General features: G+C 37.1%; 1 protein-coding gene across 2 annotated transcripts; it reads right to left on the reverse strand.

Annotated features, from left to right (window-relative positions):
* Window positions 1-10,529: 10,529 nt before the first annotated feature.
* Window positions 10,530-22,345, reverse strand: LOC110737745 (probable beta-1,3-galactosyltransferase 14). Of its 2 annotated transcripts, XM_021918085.1 has the most exons (8): window positions 21,614-22,345; window positions 17,036-17,188; window positions 16,876-16,958; window positions 16,670-16,769; window positions 14,584-14,697; window positions 13,320-13,462; window positions 11,095-11,201; window positions 10,530-10,968 (listed from the first exon to the last, which is right to left on the reverse strand). In XM_021918085.1, the coding sequence occupies exons 1-7, from the start codon at window positions 21,973-21,975 to the stop codon at window positions 11,122-11,124; spliced, it is 1,035 nt and encodes a 344-aa protein (XP_021773777.1). In that variant the 5' UTR covers window positions 21,976-22,345; the 3' UTR covers window positions 10,530-10,968; window positions 11,095-11,121. The 2 variants fall into 2 exon arrangements, with proteins under 2 accessions (XP_021773777.1, XP_021773776.1); XM_021918084.1 differs by having other exon boundaries at window positions 10,530-11,201.
* Window positions 22,346-23,113: the final 768 nt, after the last annotated feature.

Consider the following 23,113-nt stretch of genomic DNA (forward strand, 5'->3'; position numbering starts at 1 on the left):
TCCAAGACCCTCTTGAGTGACAAAACTTATTGTGCATGGTCGAAAGACTGCAAATTAGTGTCACAACTCATGGCTAATTCCATCCCGGAAGAATGGAAAGAAAAACTTCCATTCTCTTTCCCGGATTTGTTCCTTGGAGGACTAAGGGATGTTGTCGGTGTGAGATTCTCTAAGAGTTTCAACGACAACAATGATGGACTCTTGTTTGAAGTGACTAGGTAACTTACGGACATGAATGTAAAGCCATCGGATCAAGGTTGTCTTGCGAAAGAGAGGTACCATCTTTGGTTTACGGTCTGCAACACTAATTTGAGACCGGGTATGCCCATCCGACCCCATGTGGCAAGAATGACTAGGCTCTTCAAGCACATGGAACTCCTCGGAATTCCACTAGAAGATGGAATGGCTGGTCATATTTTGCTCACTTCACTCCACTCAGGATATGATGCATTAAAGGCATATATTTCTGATTCAAAGGAGACACATTCCTTAAAGAATGTGGTGGAGCTTCTTCACCGGGCCAACTCATTTGGGGCAACCAAAAGACCATCAAGAAGGAGGGATCTCAAGGTTAAGGCTAAGATGTGTTGCTTCTACTGTGGTAGGCAAGGCCACTTCAAGAGAGAATGCAAGCTCTTTCGGGAAGAGGAGGAGAGGAATGGATCATCCACCTCAGGTATCTTCCTTAACACTTGTGGATTAAGCTTATCATAAGGTATTGGATACTAAGTATGACTCACTTAATGTTGCCTTTTCAGGGACCAAGTGAGAAGCTTATCAAGTGTTGGTGCAAAAGCAAGAAGACGACGAAGATGGTTTTTCGGTCGTGCTTGCGTGCACTATTTTGTCTATGACATGTAATTAAACTATTTCTAGTTTTCATCATGCTTTGAACATACTATGATCCATGGTGTTGGACACCTAGAAATTTCAAATGTAAGACTTTTGACAATAGTTGTTTCAAGATTGTCTTACAAATTTATGTTCAATTAAATTGCATGTTTTACATAAGACTAGACAAAAGTTGATACCATTAGCTAAGACCATCGAGTCGAATCACTACTTGTGGTATTGTCGTCTTGGCCATATTAACATCAAACGCATCAAGAAACTTCTTCAAGAAGGTGTTCTTGACTAATTCGACTTAGAGTCGTTTGAAAATTGCGAAGGATGCTTATTAGGCAAGATGATCAAACAGCCATTCTCCAAGTTGGGAGAAAGGGCAAGTGACTTATTAGGTCTAATACACACGGATGTATGTGGACCTATGAGCACAACCGCAAGGCAAGGTTACCGATATTTCATCACCTTCACCGACGATTATAGTAGATATGGCTATATCTAATTAATGTCGAATAAATTTCAATCCTTTGAAAAGTTCAAAGAATTTCAGAAAGAAGTTGAAAATCAACTTGGCAAGAAAATTAAAGCACTTCGATCGGATCGAGGTGGCGAATATTTGAGCCATGAATTCGACGATCACTTGAAAGAATGTGGCATTCTTTCAGAGTTGACACCTCTTAGAACTCCTCAATGGAACGGAGTGTCCGAACGGAGGAATCGGACCTTGTTAGACATGGTTCGGTCAATGATGGGTCTTAGTGAACCCCCAATCTCGTTCTGAGGACATGCGCTACAAACAGCAGCACTAACACTGAATAGAGCTCCGTCAAAAGTTGTTGAAAAGACTCCATACGAATTATGGACTAAGAAACCTCCTAGGTTGTCTTTTCTCAAGATTTGGGGATGCGAAGCATATGTCAAGCGATTAATTTCGGACAAACTTCACCCCAAATCGGATAAGTGTTTCTTTGTGGGATATCCAAAAGAAACCAAAGGGTATTACTTCTACAATAAATCCGAGAACAAAGTGTTTGTTGCTCGTGATGGTGTCTTTTTGGAGAAGGATCACCTTTCCAAAATGACAAGTGGGAGGAAAATCGAACTCGACGAAGTTTGAGAGGACGAGCAACAATGTCAACCTGACAAAACTGACAATCTAGATACTTTGGAAGCATCTAAGAAGATTGGTCAGAGTCAAACAGACAATGTAAATGCTCAACCAATTACCCTATGTAGGTTGCAACGACAAAGATCTCAACCAGACAGATACCTCGGTATTGTCTTTAACTGATGATCAGGACATCCTAGTCATGGATGGTGATGAGCCGGCGACATACAAGCAAGCTATGACGAGCCCCGACTCCGCAAAATGGCAAGAGGCCATGAAATCCGAGATGGACTCCATGTCTGAAAATCAAGTCTGGGACTTGGTGAATTTGCCCGAGGGTTATACACCCATTGGTTGCAAATGGATCTTCAAAGTGAAGACAGACAAGGATGGAAATGTATCGATATACAAAGCTAGACTGGTGGCAAAAGGTTATAGACAAGTCCACGGGATTGACTATGATAAAACTTTTTCACCAGTTGCAATGCTAAAGTCCGTCTGGATCATCCTAGCGATTGTTGCATATTACGATTACGAAATATGGCAAATGGATGTCAAAACCGCCTTCCTTAATGGGATTTTGGAAGAAACTGTGTATATGACACAACCATAAGGTTTTGTCGATCCAGGCAACGCTGGAATGGTTTGCAAGCTGAAGAAGTCCATTTATGGACTAAAGCAAGCCAGCAGGAGTTAGAATCTGCGATTTGATGAAGCCATCAGCAAGTTTGGTTTTATCAAGAATCCGGATGAGTCTTGTGTATACAAGAAGGTCAGTGGGAGTGATATTGCATTCTTAGTCCTATATGTCGATGACATATTGCTCATCGGAAACAGCACAAAATTATTGGATTTCGTAAAGGGCTGGTTGGGAAAGTGTTTTTCAATGAAGGACTTAGGAGAGGCACAGTACATATTAGGAATCAAGATCTACAGGGATAGATCTAAGAAGATGATTGGATTAAGCCAGAGTACTTACATTGATAAGGTACTGGCTCGATTCAACATGGAAAATGCCAAGAGAGGGCATTAACCCATGTCCCATGGCATTACTCTCAGCAAGAAACAGTGTCCGCAGACAACTGTTGAGCGAGAAAGAATGAATCAGATCCCATATGCTTCGCTAACCGGATCGATCATGTATTCCATGATATGTACAAGGCCAGATGTATCGTATGCCCTGAGTGCAACGAGTCGATACCAATCGAACCCAGGAGAGGCGCATTGGACTGCGGCCAAGAACATCCTTAAGTACCTAAAAAGGAACAAGGATAAATTCCTGGTGTATGGAGGACACAAAGAACTGGTTGTTGAAGGTTACACTGACGCTAGCTTCCAAACTGACAGTCATAAATCATTTGCACCACTGCAGACTCATCGGAAACAGCACAAAATAATTTGACAGTCATAAATCATTTGCACAGGTACAATTTAGAACTGTACTAGATAAGACCTATGAGAGTACTTTAAGAAAGATTAAAATTTTGTCATAAGTACATTTCTCATTATGATTATCGAAACTTATTTCCTCCGACCATGAGTATTGTGAAGTTTTCTTGTTTGAGTACTAGGCTCTTTGATGTTTCCAAACGTCTGCCGTAACTGGGGATCATAACGGGAACACTCGGGAGTCTATGTCCTCTTAGTAAGAAGAACTTACAATACAAGACTGGGATTGTCCCCCTACTAACAATAGGGAAAATGTTTTGTTGTTTAAAAGGCCGCTCGAAGAGTGAGACTGTGAAAATGCATGGCCATGCTCAGATGGATTTTAGAAATCATCTGCTTATTGACAGTCGAACTCGGAGATCGAGAAACACTTCTGAACGTAATAAGGATGACAAAGAATCTTACCTTATAGTTCACGAAGAAACATTAAGTGACAAAGGAAATGAGCTGTACACAATATGCACACTTGTCCGGAAGGACAAGTGGGAGATTGAAAGGAATGGTGTCCTTCCAACAAGTGTATTATTCTGATAGAGGGTTCAGAATTATTACAGAGCTAATTCTTCAGTAAGGTCAAGTGATCGGAATGCCTAGGTGGAGGCCGCTTCCGATCAGTAATATCGAGGTACAATTGATATTACAGCTTGATCTTAACTGAACCCTTCGGGTCGAACCCAATCGAATCTCCGATCCGAGACGACGAATTAATCCGAAAGGATTTAATGAGTCGACAGAGTTTTACGAATACAGACATCGGAAATCGAGCCTAGGGCGTCGAGACCGAACGTCGCAAAATCACAATCGACAAGTATGAGTGTAGCCATAGCTCGGCTAGGCTAGCTCAACGCAAGCCTAGGCGCGCCATGTGTGTGCTAGGCGCACCATGGTGTCCTAGGCACCATCGCAGCCTAGGCGCGCCCTAGCAGCCCATCGCAAGCTAGCAACGTGCTAGCATGGGTGCCTGGGTGCGCATGGCAGCCATCGCAAGCCACACAAGCACCAGGCAGCCCATCGCAGCTAGCAGCGTGCTAGCGTGGGTGTCTGGGTGCATATGGCACCTATCGCCAGTAATGGGCGCACCAGGCGCACCATCGCAGGCCCTGGTGTTGTGTGTGTGCGTTCCTGGCATGGCAGCACCATCGCAGGCACCAGGAGCACAATGGAATGCACAGGGTGCTGCGTGCGTGCATGCCTGGCGTGGCAGCACCATCGCAAGCACCAAGTGCTAGCATGGTTGGCTGCCCGGCAATGGCGCACCATGTGCGTGGATGCTTATGTGCTAGCCTTCGCATGGCAGCACCAAGCATCGCACCACATGGGAGAGCCTGGGCGCCAGCGTGATGCTAGGCCTCGCACTACAGGCGCATTGATGCGTGTGGGCTGGGAGGCGTGTGTGTGCGCATGGTGCGAGAGACAATGCGGCCAGCATGCGTGGCTCACTAGCAGCACGCATGCTGGTTGTGCTAGCAATGAGGCGCGAAGAGTGTGCGTGTGTGCGTGGGGCTACTGGGGGCCAGTGCCAGCACTAGGTGCTAGCAGCGCCCAGCGCCAGCACGTAGCACCAGCACAGCCCAGCAGCAGCGTGCACTGGCTGGCTGGCTGGGTGCTGGGCAGCAAGGCACGCTAGCTGGCAGCCCAAACTGGCACACTAGCTGGCAGCCAGCTAGCACACCTAGACCCGGTTTTGGGCATGGTGTGTGGGGACCAATACATGGCCTTGGGGATCAAGGCAATGGTCCCCCCAAGCCTTGGTCCTCACTTGGCTTTCTCTACATTTGTGCCATGTGTCGATTTGTGATTGAGGTGATTAATTATTTAATTTTGGAATTAAATAATTGTCAATTTTACCAACTCTCCCACATTGATGGGAGATTGAGAATCAAGGGATCATTTCCCTATAAATACCAAGCTTGGTATTGGGATTTGATACAACCTTGAGTGGAATTAAAAAGGCAACTTTAGAAAAGAGTAAACCTTTGATTCGTAAAACTCATAGTTAATTTTGTCCGAGTCTTGACTAACCTTCAAGACTTGGGACGCTCGGGTTGGGTCGAGTCGAGGGTACGATCCGCCGGAGATCTCGTCTTTTCGGGATTTTGAAGTAAGAGCTCTTTGGGAGCGAAGAACGCGTCAAAGGTATAATTCTTGTTCTTAATCTTGTTCGATTAAGTTTATTATGCTTGTTTAATTGCTTTAATTAAGGGGCGGGTCTTGGTGGGTTTCCTTCCGCGTAGTGTCGGGTCACTACGAAACCCTACAGTTACCAACATCAACTTAATTTGCACAAATGGTACGGTAAAAAAAATATGTCACATTCCATTAGGTGAATAAAGTAACAAGACAACCCACAACTTGAAATTTCAGAAACTTACTCAATCAAGTCCAATCCTTGAAATTAACATAGCTGCCGCTAAGCCAGGTATGGGTCGTACCAGCCTGCAAGCGACCCGGCACGGTACGCCCGGCAACGCGGCCCAGCACGGCCCGGCACAGTGGTCGCCAGGCGGGCCATGGGTCGTGCCGCGTGCAAGCCAGCTAGAAAACAGGCACGGCACGAGCCCGTCATGCTTGCACATTTTTTGGCACGTGGGCAGCCCGCCATGCACGGCCCGTGTGCCGGCCTGGCCTGGCACGCCGAGCAACGACTATTAAAACGGCCATAATGTCGTTGCTCTTAATCTCTAACGACTCTTTTTCCCCTCTAACGGCCATTAACGGCTATTTTCCTAAATTTTCCTATAAATACCAAATTTCATTCACTTCCAAATCGCAATTCAACTCATCTCTTCTCTTAATCTCTAATTCTCTTATATTCTCTAATTATTATTTATTAATATCGGAAAAAATTAAAAGTTCATAATCGTAATTAATGGGAAGCGTTGAAACACGGTTGTAAGATCTAACTAATCTTTATTATTGTTGTTATTATTATTGTTATTTTTTATTAATTATTGTTATTGTTATAATTGTTGTTATTAATTATTATTATTTTTATTATTGTTATTGTTATAACTGTTGTTATTAATTATTATTATTATTGTTATTGTTATAATTGTTAATTTGTTAATTATGGTATCACCCAACATGAACAACCCTTCATCCTCTAGGAAAGCCCGATTTTTCCATGGTAATAGTTCTAGGGAATCACCTAATCCAATGAGCCCCCAAATTCCGAGTCCGTCCATTCCAACCAATGACCCCGGTAACGTCTACCTAGGCTTTGAACAATTTAGGCACGATGGTACTTCCGGTTTTCAACCCTATAACATGAATAATATGAATATGCCCGGATTTCCACAAAATCATTTCCACAATTCGGTCAATTCTCACCTAATTTCTTTGACCCACAAAATTTTTATACTAGCCAAGGTAGCGAACAAGATACCTTAAATGCCTCCGGTTCTATTACTAACCAACACCGAATCTACAAACACCCAATTCCAGTCCAGGATTATTTTAAAAGCCGAAAGTGATGTATGGACAATGGTTAACTGAAAGTGACATGGTAAATATTAAAAGCCGCAAAAGTGATGTATGGAATTATTTTGCGCTAAATAAAGCCCAAACAAGAGCAAAATGTAAAACATGTGGTAAAATATACTCGGCAGAATCCAAGTCCAGGACGGGACACTTAAGTAGACACTTTAGAACATGTGCACAACCAGCTAGTGATCCAACCTAGCCAAAAATTTCCCAATTCCATCCATACGGTTTTACCTACAACTATGAGAAGGATAGGGATGAACTAGGGAAAATGATAGTACATGCCGAACAATCTTTTCTTTTCTCCGAAAGTGACCCATTTAACACTTACATTAATAAAGCATTACAACCCCTACATAAAAGAATCTCTAGGAAAACCGTTCGTTTCGCCGCCATGAAAAACTTCCTAGAGTACAATATGCGGTTACAAGACGAATTGAGTAAACTTAATTGTAGAGTATCTTTGACTGCCGATTCTTGCGATAGTGGTTATAAATATCACTATTTATGTGTGAGTTGCCATTGGGTAGATAATCAATGGTTGTTACAAAAACGAATAATCCATTTCAAAATGCTATAATACCCCCACACCGGCATTAACATTGCTCACCATTTAATGGAAGCTATAAATGAATACAACCTTAGAGGAAAAATCATGTCTATGACATTTGACAATGCAACCTGAATGACATATACTACTAATTATGTGAAACAAAGTTTAACCAATGTAATATTAGATGGTGATGCACTTCATACTAGATGTGTTTGTCATGTTCTTAACTTATGTGTACAAGATGGAATTAGAGCAATTGGTCCATACTATAACAAAATTAGAGAAGCAATTATGTCTATTAATAGCTCAAACATGAGATACCAAGAATGGAAAAGTTTTCTAAGACAACAAAAGATAAGAGCAATAAAAATCAAAACTGATTGTCCAACTAGGTGGAATTCCACCTATGACATGTTAACCAAGGCAATTGAATATAAGAATCCTTTAACAATTTTTTACAACGGAAAATTTCCAAATCATGCTATATATGAGGATGATTGGGATAATTGTGAAAGATATATGCAATTTTTACAATTATTATATAACATGATATTTTGTTTTTCTTCTGTTTATAATCCTTGTGCTCAAAACTTTCTTTCAAATGTATGTTTACTCGCTCAGCTTTTCCCTGATCATCACAATCAAAGTGATTATGATCAATATCTTCCAGCAATGGAAACAAAGTGGCGTAAATATTATACTGAAATTCCTTTAATTTATATTTTTGCTTCCATATTAGATCCTAGGCAAAAGTATAAAAATACATTTATGTTAGTTAACATTTATTTTCAATGCATGCTTATTGACGATAATGTAGAAACCTATAAGAGTAATGTGAAAGATCAATTTTTTGCTTTATATAGAGTTTATGAAACCAAATATGGCACCGTTCCTCGCTCTGGCCCTTCCCAACCATCAAAAAACGTAAGTAAAAAGGCCAAGCATTTATTTTCACAAGCTACTAATTTGATTTCAAGGTTTTCAGGTGATTCATCAATAAGGAAAACCCAAAGCGATATCTCAGAGTTGCAAATTTACTTGAGTTACAACTTCACCAAGGGCATGGACGACGATGAGATAAACAGCCTCGACCTCCTTGCATGGTGGAAATAACAAAGCTCGAAGCATCCAACTTTGGCGGCGATGCCACGAAACATTCTTGGTATCCAAGTCTCCTCTATTGCCTCCGAATGAGCTTTTAGCGCATCCGGGAGGGTTTAGACGATAGAAGAACAAGTCTAAAACCCGAAACACTTGAAATGTGCGTGTGTTTCAAAGATTGGTTGGATGCTGAAATTTGCTCACAAGATCTACTTACGACGACAACGACAACGATGAAGGGACCTTTGCTTCCGACCATTCGGGTTTGGCTAGTTCCCAATCTATTCAACTAGCCGATGACCTTGAAGGCGAAGACGAAGAAGAAGAACAGACAATTTTTGTATATCGTACGATTTTTATCATTGTACGATTTTTATCATTATTCAATTTTTGTTTAATATCCTTGTACGATTTTTATCATTATTATTATCATTGTACAATTTTTTCAAGTAATAATAATATGAAGTATGCATTATTCACATCCAAAGTCCAAATTGCCTTTTTTCCCGTTAAGTTATAATTTGTAAATTAATATAACAAAAAAAAATTATAATAATTAATAATATAAACAAATAGCATTTCCTATTGATTTGTCCCCTGGACTGGACTTATTCTGATTCCGAATTATCCTTCGTTACCGTTACGTTGTTCCCAAGGACTAGCAAAATCGAAATAGCGAAATTCTTGAGTCACCAATCTTTTCATTCCTATATGGATGATAGAACCACCTTCGATTGGTCAGCAACGAAGAGAGACGGGGTCGTCGAACAAGTGTCCCTACTGTTGCTCCTCTGGTGAATTTAGAGAGTCAAACCCACAGGTGAGATTTTGCTAGAGCCTTTTTTTTTTATGTTGAGGTCAGTGCAAGTCTGTCTATGATTAAGAGTCTAGGCGGTGTTGAAGCTGGCTCATTCATGCTAGTCATCTTAAAGCTATGAGTCAGAACAATGTTCACCAACTCTTCTATACTAATCTTGTTCATATAAAAAAATTCCATTTTGTGAGTTTGAATTGTTTTTAGTGTTTTGTCTCCTCCCCAAGGTCTTTCTTAACTTTCTAGGGCTCTCGGTGTTTGTGACTTATTTCTTTGGTCGAGCCTTCTTCGGACGTCGATCAATCTATCACTCGCCGCTCTGTCATTGTCTGATTTTTGGTTGATAGTAGGTCTTCGGATGATGCCCACTGGGGCGGATTCGGGTAACAGTGGCTCGGGGGATTGGGAAAAGTATCTCAACCTGTCGCCTGATTCAGAAGGTCAGGGCCAGGAAAATAGCGAAGCCGGACATCACATTACACACCGCAGTTGAACCGTGCTTTATTATGGGCACCCATATTCCCTTTATTCTTTTATATGGCCACACAAACAACACTTAGCACATGCCTACATTTTAGAGTCAATGTGGTGGGTTCAACTATTTTCTAAATTTTTATTTTTTTTTGTTCTTTATGTGGATACATTATATTCTTTATGTTATTTTATGTTCTATATATACAATATATTGTTATTATTTTATACTTATATATTCCTTGAAAGTTCAATTCACTTTGCATTTACACAATCCCCAATGTATCTTTGACAATGAATATTTTCGGATATGTGTAAATGAAAATCACTAAAAGTTGATATTTGGAGAGTTTATATTAAGGAATCTACAAAGATCTCACATACATGCTATTTTATATCTATTTGTATAAATTAAAAAATGTGTTCAAAGTTATTTAAGTTTTTCACCACATGAATAGTAAATGAGTTGAACTTTTAGATCGGAGGTGATATGAGTTTTGTGTAAAAGCTCTATATTCCTAGTTTTCTTTTTACTTTCATGCACCTTTAGGAGTTTCATGCTTACAAATATAAAGTATAATTCTGACCATGATTATCTTTAATTATCTTTAGGTAAAGATAAAAAAAAAAAAAAATCAATATTTTAAAAGTATGTATCAAGACGAATCTAACAAGATCTAACATGACTATATTTTTGCTCGTGTTTAGATTATAAAACATTGTCAAAGGAGAGCCAAAACTGAAAATTGTAATGGTCTAAAAGGGACCAATATTTAAGAACGGAGGAAGCTATTTACATAATACTAAAATTGTGCTTTTACAATTTATATTAAAAGTAACAAAGTACGACGTATTATTTTGGTTCTTAAGTTAAATGACGTTATTACTGATGGACATATTAGACTGCCTCTTACAAAAGACATACTCAAGCTAAGGTGAAATTCGGTTATATTGTGCACCTAACAAGCATGAAGTTTTTCCCAGATAGTAGGGGTGTGGGGGTGGGGTGAAGAAAGTTTAATGACAAAGATCAATGCATAATAACTAGCTGCTAATTCACAAAATATACATCTCTCCAGTATGTATGTAACTATGCTACTGTAACTGCCTCATCTGCCTGTATTCGACCAGTCGAACTGAATTTAACTGAAGTGGGGAAATATTTGCAGGATGAACAAGAAAGAAAAAAAATTAAAAATGGAATAGCCGAGGGATATGCATCATGAATGTTAAGAAATCAAATACAAATACTAGGTAATTGCAAAAATGAACCTTCAAATGAGCAGATTTGAGCTAATGCTATTCGCTAGCTGTAGTGCTCCCTGAACATTCTTCCATTTTATGTAGTTCCAGCATTCTTGCTTCAGGATTACAAAGTCCTGTGTAATGAATTTTAATATAATATCAGTAAATTATTGGGTTTAAAGTTTAAACTTCTAGGAAATGAAGGAATCATTCATGCATCTTGAGGAGCTATGCAGAGTAAGATTTCAAGATGTCACTAGCAATCATCTACAGGATTTTTAACAAAAAAAAAATCATGATTATTGGTGGTGTTTGAATGAAAAAATTATACATCGATACTCCCAATTTTATTGATATTAGACATTATGAACTCAGATTAAAGCCTGGGTTCATTGTCATTATATATAACCATGTAGGGATTATGAACTCCCAATTATCTTGATATTGGACATTATGAACTCAGATTAAAGCCTGGGTTGACTGTCATTATATATAACCATGTAGGGATTATTGAAGTATTCCCTCTATTCAAGAAAGTTCGACTCATTTTCCATTTTAGAAGGATCATCTTACTTTTACTTTATTCTATCTTTGTCAACATATAAACACCTTATCACCTTACTTCATAAAATACATACCTTTACACATTCTCTTGTTCTTATTATTAATCTTTCTTAATTGACTTTTATTTTCTTACATCCACTCACCTATTCCAAAATTTCCTAAAACAAGACTCTGAGTCAAACATCTAGAAACGGAGGGAGTATGCTTTTTCAGTTAGATTACTTATGTTTAAACACCAAAAGTTGCGACTAGTCTCTATAATAAGTTTAAGAGGTTTTTTATTTTTATTTTATTTTTTTTTATCCTAACTTCTCACCACAACACTTCAAAAACCCAATCCTTTACTTTTGGGCATTTTTTTTTTTGGTTTTATTTTTTATTTTTTTTGGGCATTCACCTCTATTTAAATAACTACCTACGAAGTATAACATTTATTTTTTTAATTCATTTTATTTTTTTGAAAGAGGATCAATAACTACCTATTATATTTATTGTTTAAAGGAGCTAAAATAGTCAAAGATTCATTGCAATATAGCACTTGTACGCTCTAGTATATTAATTTTTCAAACAAATCAATTTCATCCCCATTTAAAATCTATCCTCCAATGATTTGTTAACAATTTTTTTAGGATACACGAACACAAAAAAAAAAAACTTTTTTGCAGCAAAATTTCTTTATTATCTCTCTGTATACTAATACTGCCAACATTACATTTTCACCTTCTTTTCATTGTTGACTCGATATAATATCCAATAGCTTAAGAGATAACATGTGATCTTATGTCATTGCACCAAGAAATTTCTTCCCTCTTCCCATTTGTTTGAGATATATAAATATTAAAAAAAAGCACCCATTAGAACTTTTTTGTTTTAAAAAAAACGTAGTGTTTTCTTAATAATCTTGCAAACATAATAATTTACCACTATGAACCACCCTTAATTACTTTTGGTTAAGAATGCATATGTATTGTATTCAACTTGATAATCTTACCAATTAAGTCAAATATGTGTGTGACCTATTAATAGAGCTTTAGGAATCATAACAAAGAACAAAATAACCATCAATAATCGCAAATTCTCAACTACTTTGATATCCAATACCTATGATCACTAATATTGAATATTATCATGGTTGGGATGATTGATTTACTATATAATTAATATTTCTATAATCAGGATTTATTTCATCTAATCATAAACATTTAGGATTCTATTCTCATTCTATTTCAGATATCTTGTTATCAACAGACAGGGATAAAAATCAGGAAAAAGTTCCAGACAGGAGTGTGCAGTTGAGGAACACAGCAACTTAAGTAGATGCTCCCACACGTATATTTTAATACGTAAAGCATGAGTGGCCATCCTATTTTCATTCATTGATGTTCACTAAAAGATTGCTAGTTCTCTATTGTTGCACCTATTTAAATTAATAAATTTATTGCCTGAAAACAGGGGGAAAGGAAAACTATCAAAGTAGATCTGGCACGAAACACAATTAGACATTCGTTTTGGGAAATCCTAAAAGAGAAATTAGTCACTTTAGTGTGAGAATTAAGATGAAATGGTGATGCCAAACATAAATTACATCTGGCATCCACACAAGAATAATGGCTGATATCCAATATCCATAAGCAAATACATGGACATAATAACATTAAAAGCTTTTAACTGACAAGTAGAGGACAAACCTGAACATTTAGGTATATCCCAAACAGCAATGGATGTTGATGTACACTCTCGTGCGCACAATTCAAGATTGTTCTCATGATTTACATTCATCGCGAGCATCCATGCACCAATCGTCACATCCTCATTGCTAAACATTCGGAAACTGCAATTTTAAGCAAGATACAAATGCGTCAAATGCCAATCATATAACTCATCCATATGTAGCAACTCATTTTATCACGTATTTCTCTTCTTAGCAGCTATGGGTGAACAATGATGCCCGTTTAAATTTAAAGGTTAAAATCCAAATATAGTTAAGGTCATGTTAGGAAAGTTGGACCCAGCCCCAAAGCCACTGGGGACAGGGTACAGATTCCTAAAATATAAGGACAAAGTCCTGAGATAGGGAGGAATGTTACTGGAATCAGTACCAGTTGTATTATCTTCCACTAGAGATAAATAAATTTATATTTAAGGCAAAATGCTATTGCTTCCAAAAATTACAAGCAATTTTGCATTTGCTTTGACTTTACAGTATGTTTTTGTACTGTATAAAGTAAAAAATTAAAATAAATCTAACATACTGGGACGGTCATACTACAGTTTTAACCTTCAAGGTCGGTAAATTCATAAAACAGAACCAAAAACGCTTAATATAATTCCAAGTTTGGCATTGGATCTGGATTCTAGAACCAATGAGATCAATTTCTGGTGTGGGCTCCAGGTTGGATACCAGCTATCTAAACTTTCTTATTATCCCCACTCTAAAACTTGATTTCAAGAGGTAGAAAGAAATGTTTGAACGAGAGGAAAAGCAAGTTCTACTTTACGAAGGAAGACCCACTAGCCTTTGTACAACAATCTTGTTATAGAAAATGGAACTTCCCCTTATCATGACTGAGCTCACCAAGAAACAGTAAATCTGGGAGACTGCATAAGTTTGCTAGGCATCAATTTCAACCTGATAACGTGAATTCTTGGACTCATAGTTTAAGGGTCTAATTCTGTAAAAGGGATCACCTGTCCTGTATTTTCAGTGGGGTCATTTAGACCACCTGGAAATGATTGTTGGTCCATGCATGTTAACCAAATTCCAGCCTGGGATATATGAATAGGGAACTTGGAGCAATGATCACTGTCCTTTATTGTCTAATGTTAAAATGATGAGATCAAGATGGAATCAGGTCTCCAAAAACCAGACAAGGGTACTTTTAGCATGATGTATAAAATTGCAAGCAAATGGGAAAAGGCAAAAATTACAAGTAATTTACAAAGCAAACTTACCTGTCATTTCTCAAGGCAACCAAGCTTCTGACAACTTTGGCTGAAAGTGCATAAATTGGACCATAGGCATGGAGAAAATACTCTGAGCCGAGAAGATAAGACATGGGTTCATACCTGCATGTTTTAAGTCATCGAGATTAATAGACCAAAGACATCCAAGAATTAAACAATTAAGGAGGGAAAATCTAGCAGGAAGAACTGTGTTGGACTTCTTGGACTATATTAGGTTTTCATGAAAACAATTATGCCTAACACTAAGCCAGTCTAGTCGGAAAGAGAGCAGTTATGCAACAGACCAGTAAATTCTTCCTTTTGATGTAGTTCAGTTAGATAAGGGTTGCCTAAACACATCAGGCTACAGAGATCTTGTTGGTAAAGAGCACAATTAGGTAACTTTATTCATAATACCCCAATTTTTCCATATTACATTTTGTAGATTTTTTCTTTCTGTCAAACAATTCTTTACTCGAAATAGGCTAAAGTGTTTCTGTACTTGACTTGTTAGTTCCATTTCTTTACTTATGCGACAAAAACTTCTCCTTTTTCTTTTATTTTCAGGTAATCAGGTGACTACATAAACTTCTCCTTTTTCTTTTATTTTCAGGTAATTAGGTGACTAAGGAGAGATTCCCGCCAAAGATGGTTGATCAATTCATTATCTAGTTTTATTGCTATGGATAATTGTATATCCTGTTACTGCAATGTGTTACTCTCTATAGTTAATTTTGATTACTCAAATTCCACAGGTTGATGGGTTTGGTTGGATAAAGAGGTAAAAGGATGGTTTTCTAGAGATAATCCTATGCAAACTGCAAATTATATCTCACACCTGGAGGCATGCACATGCCGTTCTAAATGAATACACTTTTTTTTTTTTTTTTATTTAAATAAATATGATTGAATAGTTATAGTCTTGTAGATAAGATTAAAAAAGAAACATGATATACTTTCATAATGAGCAGCTTATATATATTCATTAGGGCATGTTTAATTTAAGATGAAGTACAAATTACTAGGAGCGCGATGACCTCGGGAGACCCCTATCAAAATTGCTAGCTTTCAGGTATTGGATTTACAGAATGCTGAAGTATTTCAGATATGGAATTATTTGTATTGAGGACTTTTTTTCTGTTTTATCTATCTAATTATATATTTTTTTAAATTTTGCCAATTAGGTGTAGGAGTTTATGTCCAATTATGGATGAGTCGGAGACTTGGACAATCATCATATGTAGTGCAATTTATATTGTCAATTTAACAAGCATTCTTTAAGAAATCAAGTGCAAGTTTGTTAAAAGCAGTGACTTCCTGACTATGTTAAGCTTATTAAGGGCATTCAAATATCAAGTGCTGAAGAAGCAGCAGATTGCCTAACTGCCTATCAAAAAAGGGGGGTACAACTAATTATACATGTAAGTTTGACTCCAGATGAGTCAGCTCAATTTCAGTCTTTTGAAGTTTTGGACTCTGATAAAAAAAAAAAAGGATATTACCTTGAGACTGGAGAGGAGGATGTCCTAATAATGTATCTTACAGTTTTCCAATATTCACAATATAAAGGAAGAAAAAACTGTGAAATTGGTTCAGTTTCAACATATTAATTTGGAGAGAAGAAGATGGAGAGAAGAAGACTGCCATTTATTAGGAGAATTTACCAAGGAAAGAATTAAAATTAAAAAAAAAAAAAAAAAAAGCGGTGGACATAATGAAAAATTTAAAGCTTTTGTAATGTTTATATAAATTTAAGTGGCTTATTGACATGTCCCCATACCCGTATCCAAATATCGGACAAAGTCCCCGTGCCCTAAAATTTTGGAGCTTGCCGGATCGGACACTTGGACATGTGTCCGTGTCCGACACCCGTTCCCGAGTTATCCCACGTATATAAAAATAGTCAAGAGACTAATTCATTGAATTATTAACAAATTTTCGAATATATTATCAAGTGCAGACTCAAATGATGCTGGTAACATGGTTTGTGTGAATGTACTTAAAAAATATATTTTAAAAACTCAAATTATGATGAGTAACATTAGAAATAGAAGTTGACAATTCTAACAGCAAATGGAAAACATTAAGTGCTGACCATTTAAGCTTTGGACTGGTGAAGACTGGCCCCTTTTTCATGCAACCTAAATAAGTTTGAGGATCAGGCCGCTCTTTTGCCAAGAGAAGCGAAAGGCGATCTGTCAATATGATACCACAAAACTAAGTAAAGAGACTTGATGTAAATAAAACATGTATTGAGCAATCAAGAAGTCCAAAATATTAAAAAATAAAATAAAAAAGTACCTGGCTTCAGATATATGTCATCATCTGCTTTCACATAGAACTCAGAATCATACAGAGCATATGCAGCTTTGAAAAATGCTAACCTATAAGACAATTGCTGTGAGTGGAACCTCAATGGACAGGGACACAGTAAAAGATCTTGGAAGCAATTAGCACTAACGTTTTGTAGGGGAGCTTACTGTACTCTTCCACTATATCTAGCAGAATAAAGTCATCATGTAGGGAAACCTCCTTTCTAAGCACTGACATTTTCCACTCAGCACTTGTCTTGCCTATGATAAACCTGAAAGCCAGACCAGTGGCTTCTTCCAGTCTGCAATCAAAGCTTAGATTTTAGAAGGCATAACATATCGGCAATAACTGCACAAAGTAAGCAACTTAACTGGTAACCAAAGTAATAAACAGAAATGAACTTTCCACAGACTAGTAATTTCATAAAAAGCAGCATAGTTCACCTTCGGAAAAAAGTAGATAATCATAAATTGAGTAACAATTAAAATCACTACAGAACTGACCCATTTTGATCAAAGAATATCAAATTCTTATGGTAGTTTTCTCTTGCAACTACAGAAACACAACAGGATGATCCAGTTTGATTCCAATAAAATCACTACAGAACCGACCCATTTTGATCAAAGAATATCAAATTCTCATGGTAGTTTTCTCTTGCAACTACAGAAACACAACAGGATGATCCAGTTTGATTCCAATAAAATCACTACAGAACCGACCCATTTTGCTCAAAGAATATCAAATTCTCATGGTAGTCTTCTCTTGCAACAATGGTTCAAAAATGCGGTTTTGGTTAACATCACGGTTATGGTTGCGGTGTCACGGGAACGGGAACGGGTATGATGCGTTGATCGTGGACCGTGTCACGGTTATCACGATGCAAATTTGATTTAAAGAGAGTAGAGGATTAGAGCCATCAATGGCGAGATATGGTAGAATAGTAAAGGATTAGAGCCGTTAATGGGGAGAACTTTCACTATATCTTTGAATAGGAAGTAACTTTTGAGTGAAACAATAGATGTAACTTTCAATAAGGGGTGATTAGGGGTTGGAATGTTTGATTTGGACAAAATTGCGGGTTTTTTAACAACCCTTGTTGATACCGACAATCTCGGTTCGGTCAATTGAAAACCCTTTACAAAACGGCACAACCAAGACGTTGCGGCCTTGTTTTTACACCATAGTTGCAACTACAGAAATACAACAGGATGATCAAGTTAGAGTATTTTTAAGAGGTGGAGATGTAATCAATCAACCATTTCCGTTACAAAGTGCTTGGTATGGAAGGAAGGGTAACACATCCCATTTCCTAAAGGTGACCATTACCACCAACTTGTTACCTCTCTCCAGGTAACAAAATTGTTTCTCTCCTCAATCCTTAATTTGATAGTCGGGAATCCTTTCCTTAGGCATATTTAACTGTTTAACAACTAATAATTGGTAACACTTAACATTACCCTTTCCTCTTCTTGATTATTTCCATTCCATTTCCTTTCCTAGGTTCATACCAAACATGCACTAAGAGTTCTAAAGAACATAATTTTAATTAGGCCATTCAAAAAAACAAGTATACAATATCAATTGATTTACGTATATATTGTCCATATATCTTCAGTAGTGTTAATACAATGGAACAAAATGCAATGAAGAGTAAAAAAATTAACAAATTCTTTATAACGGAATATGTCTTGCGAACTAAACAGGTCACCTCATTAGGACAGCATAAGTTCTTGACTCTGAGAATCTGTTAATTATGTGAACAAAATATGATTGCTATACATTCACATTCAATAAATTCCTCATCTTTTCAAAGGTTTCTTGATTTTTTTTTTTTTTTTAATTGGGTATTAAAAAAACATTAATTGGTTGCGGCATTCACTGGTCAAGCCTAAGATTCATTTTATTAATTTGTCTCTCAAAACCTTTAGAGCATTATGCCACAAAAGGCCTCTAACTGGAAATACAAATAAATTCAAAGTAATTTTCTGTGGTTATTTTTCTAGTACAGTTATATACTTTTTGCCCACTATTGACGACACAAATATGAAATTCAAACTATACATAAAATTGACGAGGTAAAAAGTTGGTGGTAACCCATAAATTTAAGGAAATGAATGCAGCATGATATATGCCCAGAAATTTATTTTGACAACCCTTCAAGATTGCAGAGTACCACATATTGCACAAAAAAGGGCACATCATAATTATCCACTTGCAAAAAAGAGTACCATTGTATTAACACTACTGAAAATATAGCATTGGTGTTTCATCTAACAATATAGGATGTGCATTAATCTAGCATGATAAGCATTACTCTTTTGTCCTAATCGCCCATAGGCCATAGATATTGTAATATTTGAGAACCTTCGGAAATACAAGTTTCATCTAACAACACCAATGAGGCAATGATTCTAAACCAAATAGGGGATTAAAGCACGCATGTTTTTAGTTCTTGAAAGAATGGACCGCTAACTCCTTCAAAGGAAATTGTTAGCTTCTCCTTTTTTTTTTTTGATAAGTGTTAGAACTTAAACTTGCCTTAATCAGCCATTTTATTTCAAGTGTTATGCTTCCTTTTTTGGCAAATTAATACATTTAAATATTATATCTCTCCTCTCATGGCCCTCACTCCTACTTGTTTTTATTAATTTTCTCCTCACAATTCCTTTACATTTTAACCAACTATAAAACTATTAACTACACTATCTTTTCATACAATTTTTTAATAACCCAACTACTCCACTTACATCTTATTACATTTAAGTCAACTTAATTGCCTAAAACTATATGTCAATCAAAATGTAACACTTGGAAAAAAAAAAAAAAAACAAAGAGAGAGAGAGGAGGGAGCACTTCCACTACGTTTCACTAAAATTAAGATACAATATGAGAGTAATATTTGAGGTTCGGCTAACTATCTTACTAAAACATGGCTAATAATCTTTTAGCTCAAGCGATCAAACACACACTAAGAGGATTCCCAACAGAGATATCATGAAACAACCACATCAATATTACTTCAAAGGTAATTAAGTCACATTGATCCAAACGTAAACTAAAGCTTTATTGATCTAGTGCCTAGTGTACGTCAAGTTGCTTGACTGGTTAAGTGGTAAGTCCTTGGTCTGGTTGCATGAAAATTGACATAGAATACGAGCACTAGCACCCAACACGCCTAAGAACAAAATAAGCCAAGAGTAAAGGACACAAGCAAGGTTTGGGTATAAGCAATATGTTCATAAAATATCCAAAATATATATATATATATAAAAAAATAAAAAAATAAAGAGAGAAAAGAAAAAAAAAATTAGATTTGTCCTTGTTTTCAACATATTCATCATAAAAAGAAGCTTTCGATTAATTAATTCATACGACATATAATTTAAGGTGTAACTATAAATTTATTTATGTAGTTTTTTAGACAATTTTTTGTTTTCAATATATTTATCATCAAAAGAAGTAGAGCAACCTCCCATGAGTCCCATTTTCCTTCCAAATCTTTTTAACAATGGAGAAATTTGGTTTAATGAAAGGGGAAGGAAGACAGATCCCTCCATTTCTTTTCCCTATATCTTATCCAAATTAGGGGCAATGTATCCCTCACTTTCCCTACTCTCCCATTTCCTCCAAAAGCTTCTCCATACATGGTGTAATGGTTTAAGAAACACAATAAATTACAATCATAACCAGACCAATGAGGTGTCAAAGACATGTCCAAGGCGTATTGGTATCCAATATGCATGCAAACATGATACAAGTTTTCGTACAAGTGTCCATACTATAAGTCTGAGGATCTCCAGGCTTCAGTTCAAATCTAATGAGCACCAACATTTTCTTTGTAATTTGTAAACCAAGACATAGCTATGCAGATTGACCCACATAAGGGGTCCACGGTGGGGAAATACAGCCTAGCTTAAGGCTTAACAGCATATATATTTTCTGCAACTCATAAGCAATAGAAAAAGGAAATCAAGAGTGAGTTTCCCCACTGTAGAATCCTAAAATAATGTTGCCCATAGAACATCATCTTCATAAATGCAGACACCAAATGAATCGACAAGGCAACAGAGTGACAGACACAATAGCAACGCCATCACCTAACAATTCCAACCCAGTAATCCAGAAAAGCTAAGTACTCTCTTGCCAACAGCCCAAACACATCAAGAAAATAGAATCAACCACTAATTTGCAAACATACTTATCACCTATAAGATTTTCCAGTTCTTTGCATTCGTATACATGTTGGTAAAAACCTTACCCCTAATCAACAATGCAGTAGAGAGACTATCCAAACTTACAAGTTCCCCCGGGGTTAATAGTCATGCTCATAGTGTAATTTGAACTAGTGACAAGACAACTCCTACATCCAGACAAAGGATACATTTAGTCCCTTACCAACCATGTAGTATAGAAACTATCCTAAAATTATAAGTTGATCCGGATTTAATATTCACGCTGATAGTGTAATTCGAACTAGTAACATGACAACCGCATCCAGAAGGAAGTATTTATTCCCTTAACATTTTAACAACCGTTTAGTAGAGAGAGACTATCCAAAAATTATAATTCGATCCGGAATTAATAGTCACGTTGATAGTGTAATTCGAACTAGTAATGTGCATCCCGACAAAGGAATTACTAATTTGCAGGAAGGATCAAATCACATCTCCATAATAACAATAATCGAACAAAATGAAAGATTAGATTAGGGATCAAAGTATTATACCGTTGAAGGCCATCACGATCAGACGGCAACCAAGTCTGGCGCAAAGACCGCCTTCGACCAACAGATCCAAACCCAGTAAAAATCCCAACAAAACCCATCACTTTATGCCTCTTATTCTTCACAACCCCATCTGAAATACCGCCATTACTATCATCTGTTGTTTCCCAGACCACAGAAACTGTTTTGGATTCGATTGAAGTACAATTTTGGCTAAAAAGGGACCTTGAAATTGCAATTAAACCCAAGATTAACCCAGTAATTCCAATTAAAAAACAGAAGATCTGAACAGTTGGTTTTCGAGAAAATGAAAATGGAGAAGAAGATCGATTGTGGAAGATTTTAGGCCCTTTTGATGAGGGCATTTCTGGGGTTTTGGAGGAAGAATTTGGGGAAGTAGAAATGAGAAAGTGGAGCTGTAAAGTGGACTACCCTTATACTAGGATTGAATTTGATGAGTACAATGAAGCATTTGAATTGTAGCTCAAACTTTGTTTAAAAGAAGAAGGTGACGGTTACTTTGAATTTGATATATTGATGTCCTATTTTGTTGCCTATTCTTTGATACAATGGAGGAGTATGGTTTTTCCGTCTGACATAAGTTGTCGCGATTTGAATTTTATTATGATCGGGGTATTGTTTTTTGTTCGAAATAGTGTAAGTAGATTTGAATTTTATTATGATCGGGGTATTATTTTTGGTTCGAAATGGTTTAAGTAAACTTTAACGAGTAAAGCAAAGAAAAATCTCAACTTTTGAAAAGATTATACATTTATATGGAGTAATTAGTGTAGGCTGGAAAACTGTAAAATCAGAAAATAAATTGAAATGTGGGCTGAATTTGATTAATGTATGTAAACGTTGTGACGTGTTAGGAACACTGTCTTAGAAGCAAAATTCGCCTCGATTATGGTGCAATCGGAGATGGCATTGCCCCCAAGATTTAACACAGCGATCTCCCTTAATGTGCACACAAAAAGAGAGATTAGGAACTCACAAAAATGCTCAGAACTATCGTAGAGGAAAACCGAAAGCAAAAGAGGAAGAAGATGGAAGAATTTTTCTGTGTATTCAAAAGCCACGAAAATACCAGCATTTAAAGAAGAAGAAAATTGTAACTGACGGAGATAATCAAGCCACGCAAATAATCATGGAGGAAAATCAGCGAACAGTTACAACGATTTGAAAGACCGATTCAACAAAGTAGACAAACCACACCACACCGCGCACGTGCCACGAACCGGCCGGACGGCGGCGGCGGCGCGCGAGTGGGGATGCCCCCTTCTAGCCCACAACAATAGGGAAAGTACTTCAAACATCAAAGTATAAACACTCACATTTAAACCATGTAAAATATACTTCTCCCACCAATGTGGGACAAAACACTTTTCCTCCAATATATAAACAAGTAAATCCTTCTTCATCCCACCAATGTGGGACAAAGGGTTTTCCTCCAAAACAATAAAAAGCTTTCCTTAGCATTAAATTCCAACAATCCCCCAC

The sequence above is a fragment of the Chenopodium quinoa genome, unplaced genomic scaffold, assembly GCF_001683475.1.
Source record: "Chenopodium quinoa cultivar QQ74 unplaced genomic scaffold, ASM168347v1, whole genome shotgun sequence".
Taxonomy (NCBI): Eukaryota; Viridiplantae; Streptophyta; class Magnoliopsida; order Caryophyllales; family Amaranthaceae; genus Chenopodium; species Chenopodium quinoa.

What these genes read in the sequence shown, in the direction of transcription:
- LOC110737745 (XM_021918085.1), bottom strand. Translation starts at nt 21,975, where the DNA reads ATGCCCTCATCAAAAGGGCCTAAAATCTTCCACAATCGATCTTCTTCT. An exon ending in TGACATATATCTGAAGCCAG is followed by an intron (nt 16,770 to 16,875) that starts GTACTTTTTTAT and finishes TCATATTGACAG; the next exon opens with ATCGCCTTTCGCTTCTCTTG. An exon ending in ACCAGTCCAAAGCTTAAATG is followed by an intron (nt 14,698 to 16,669) that starts GTCAGCACTTAA and finishes TAAAACATGCAG; the next exon opens with GTATGAACCCATGTCTTATC.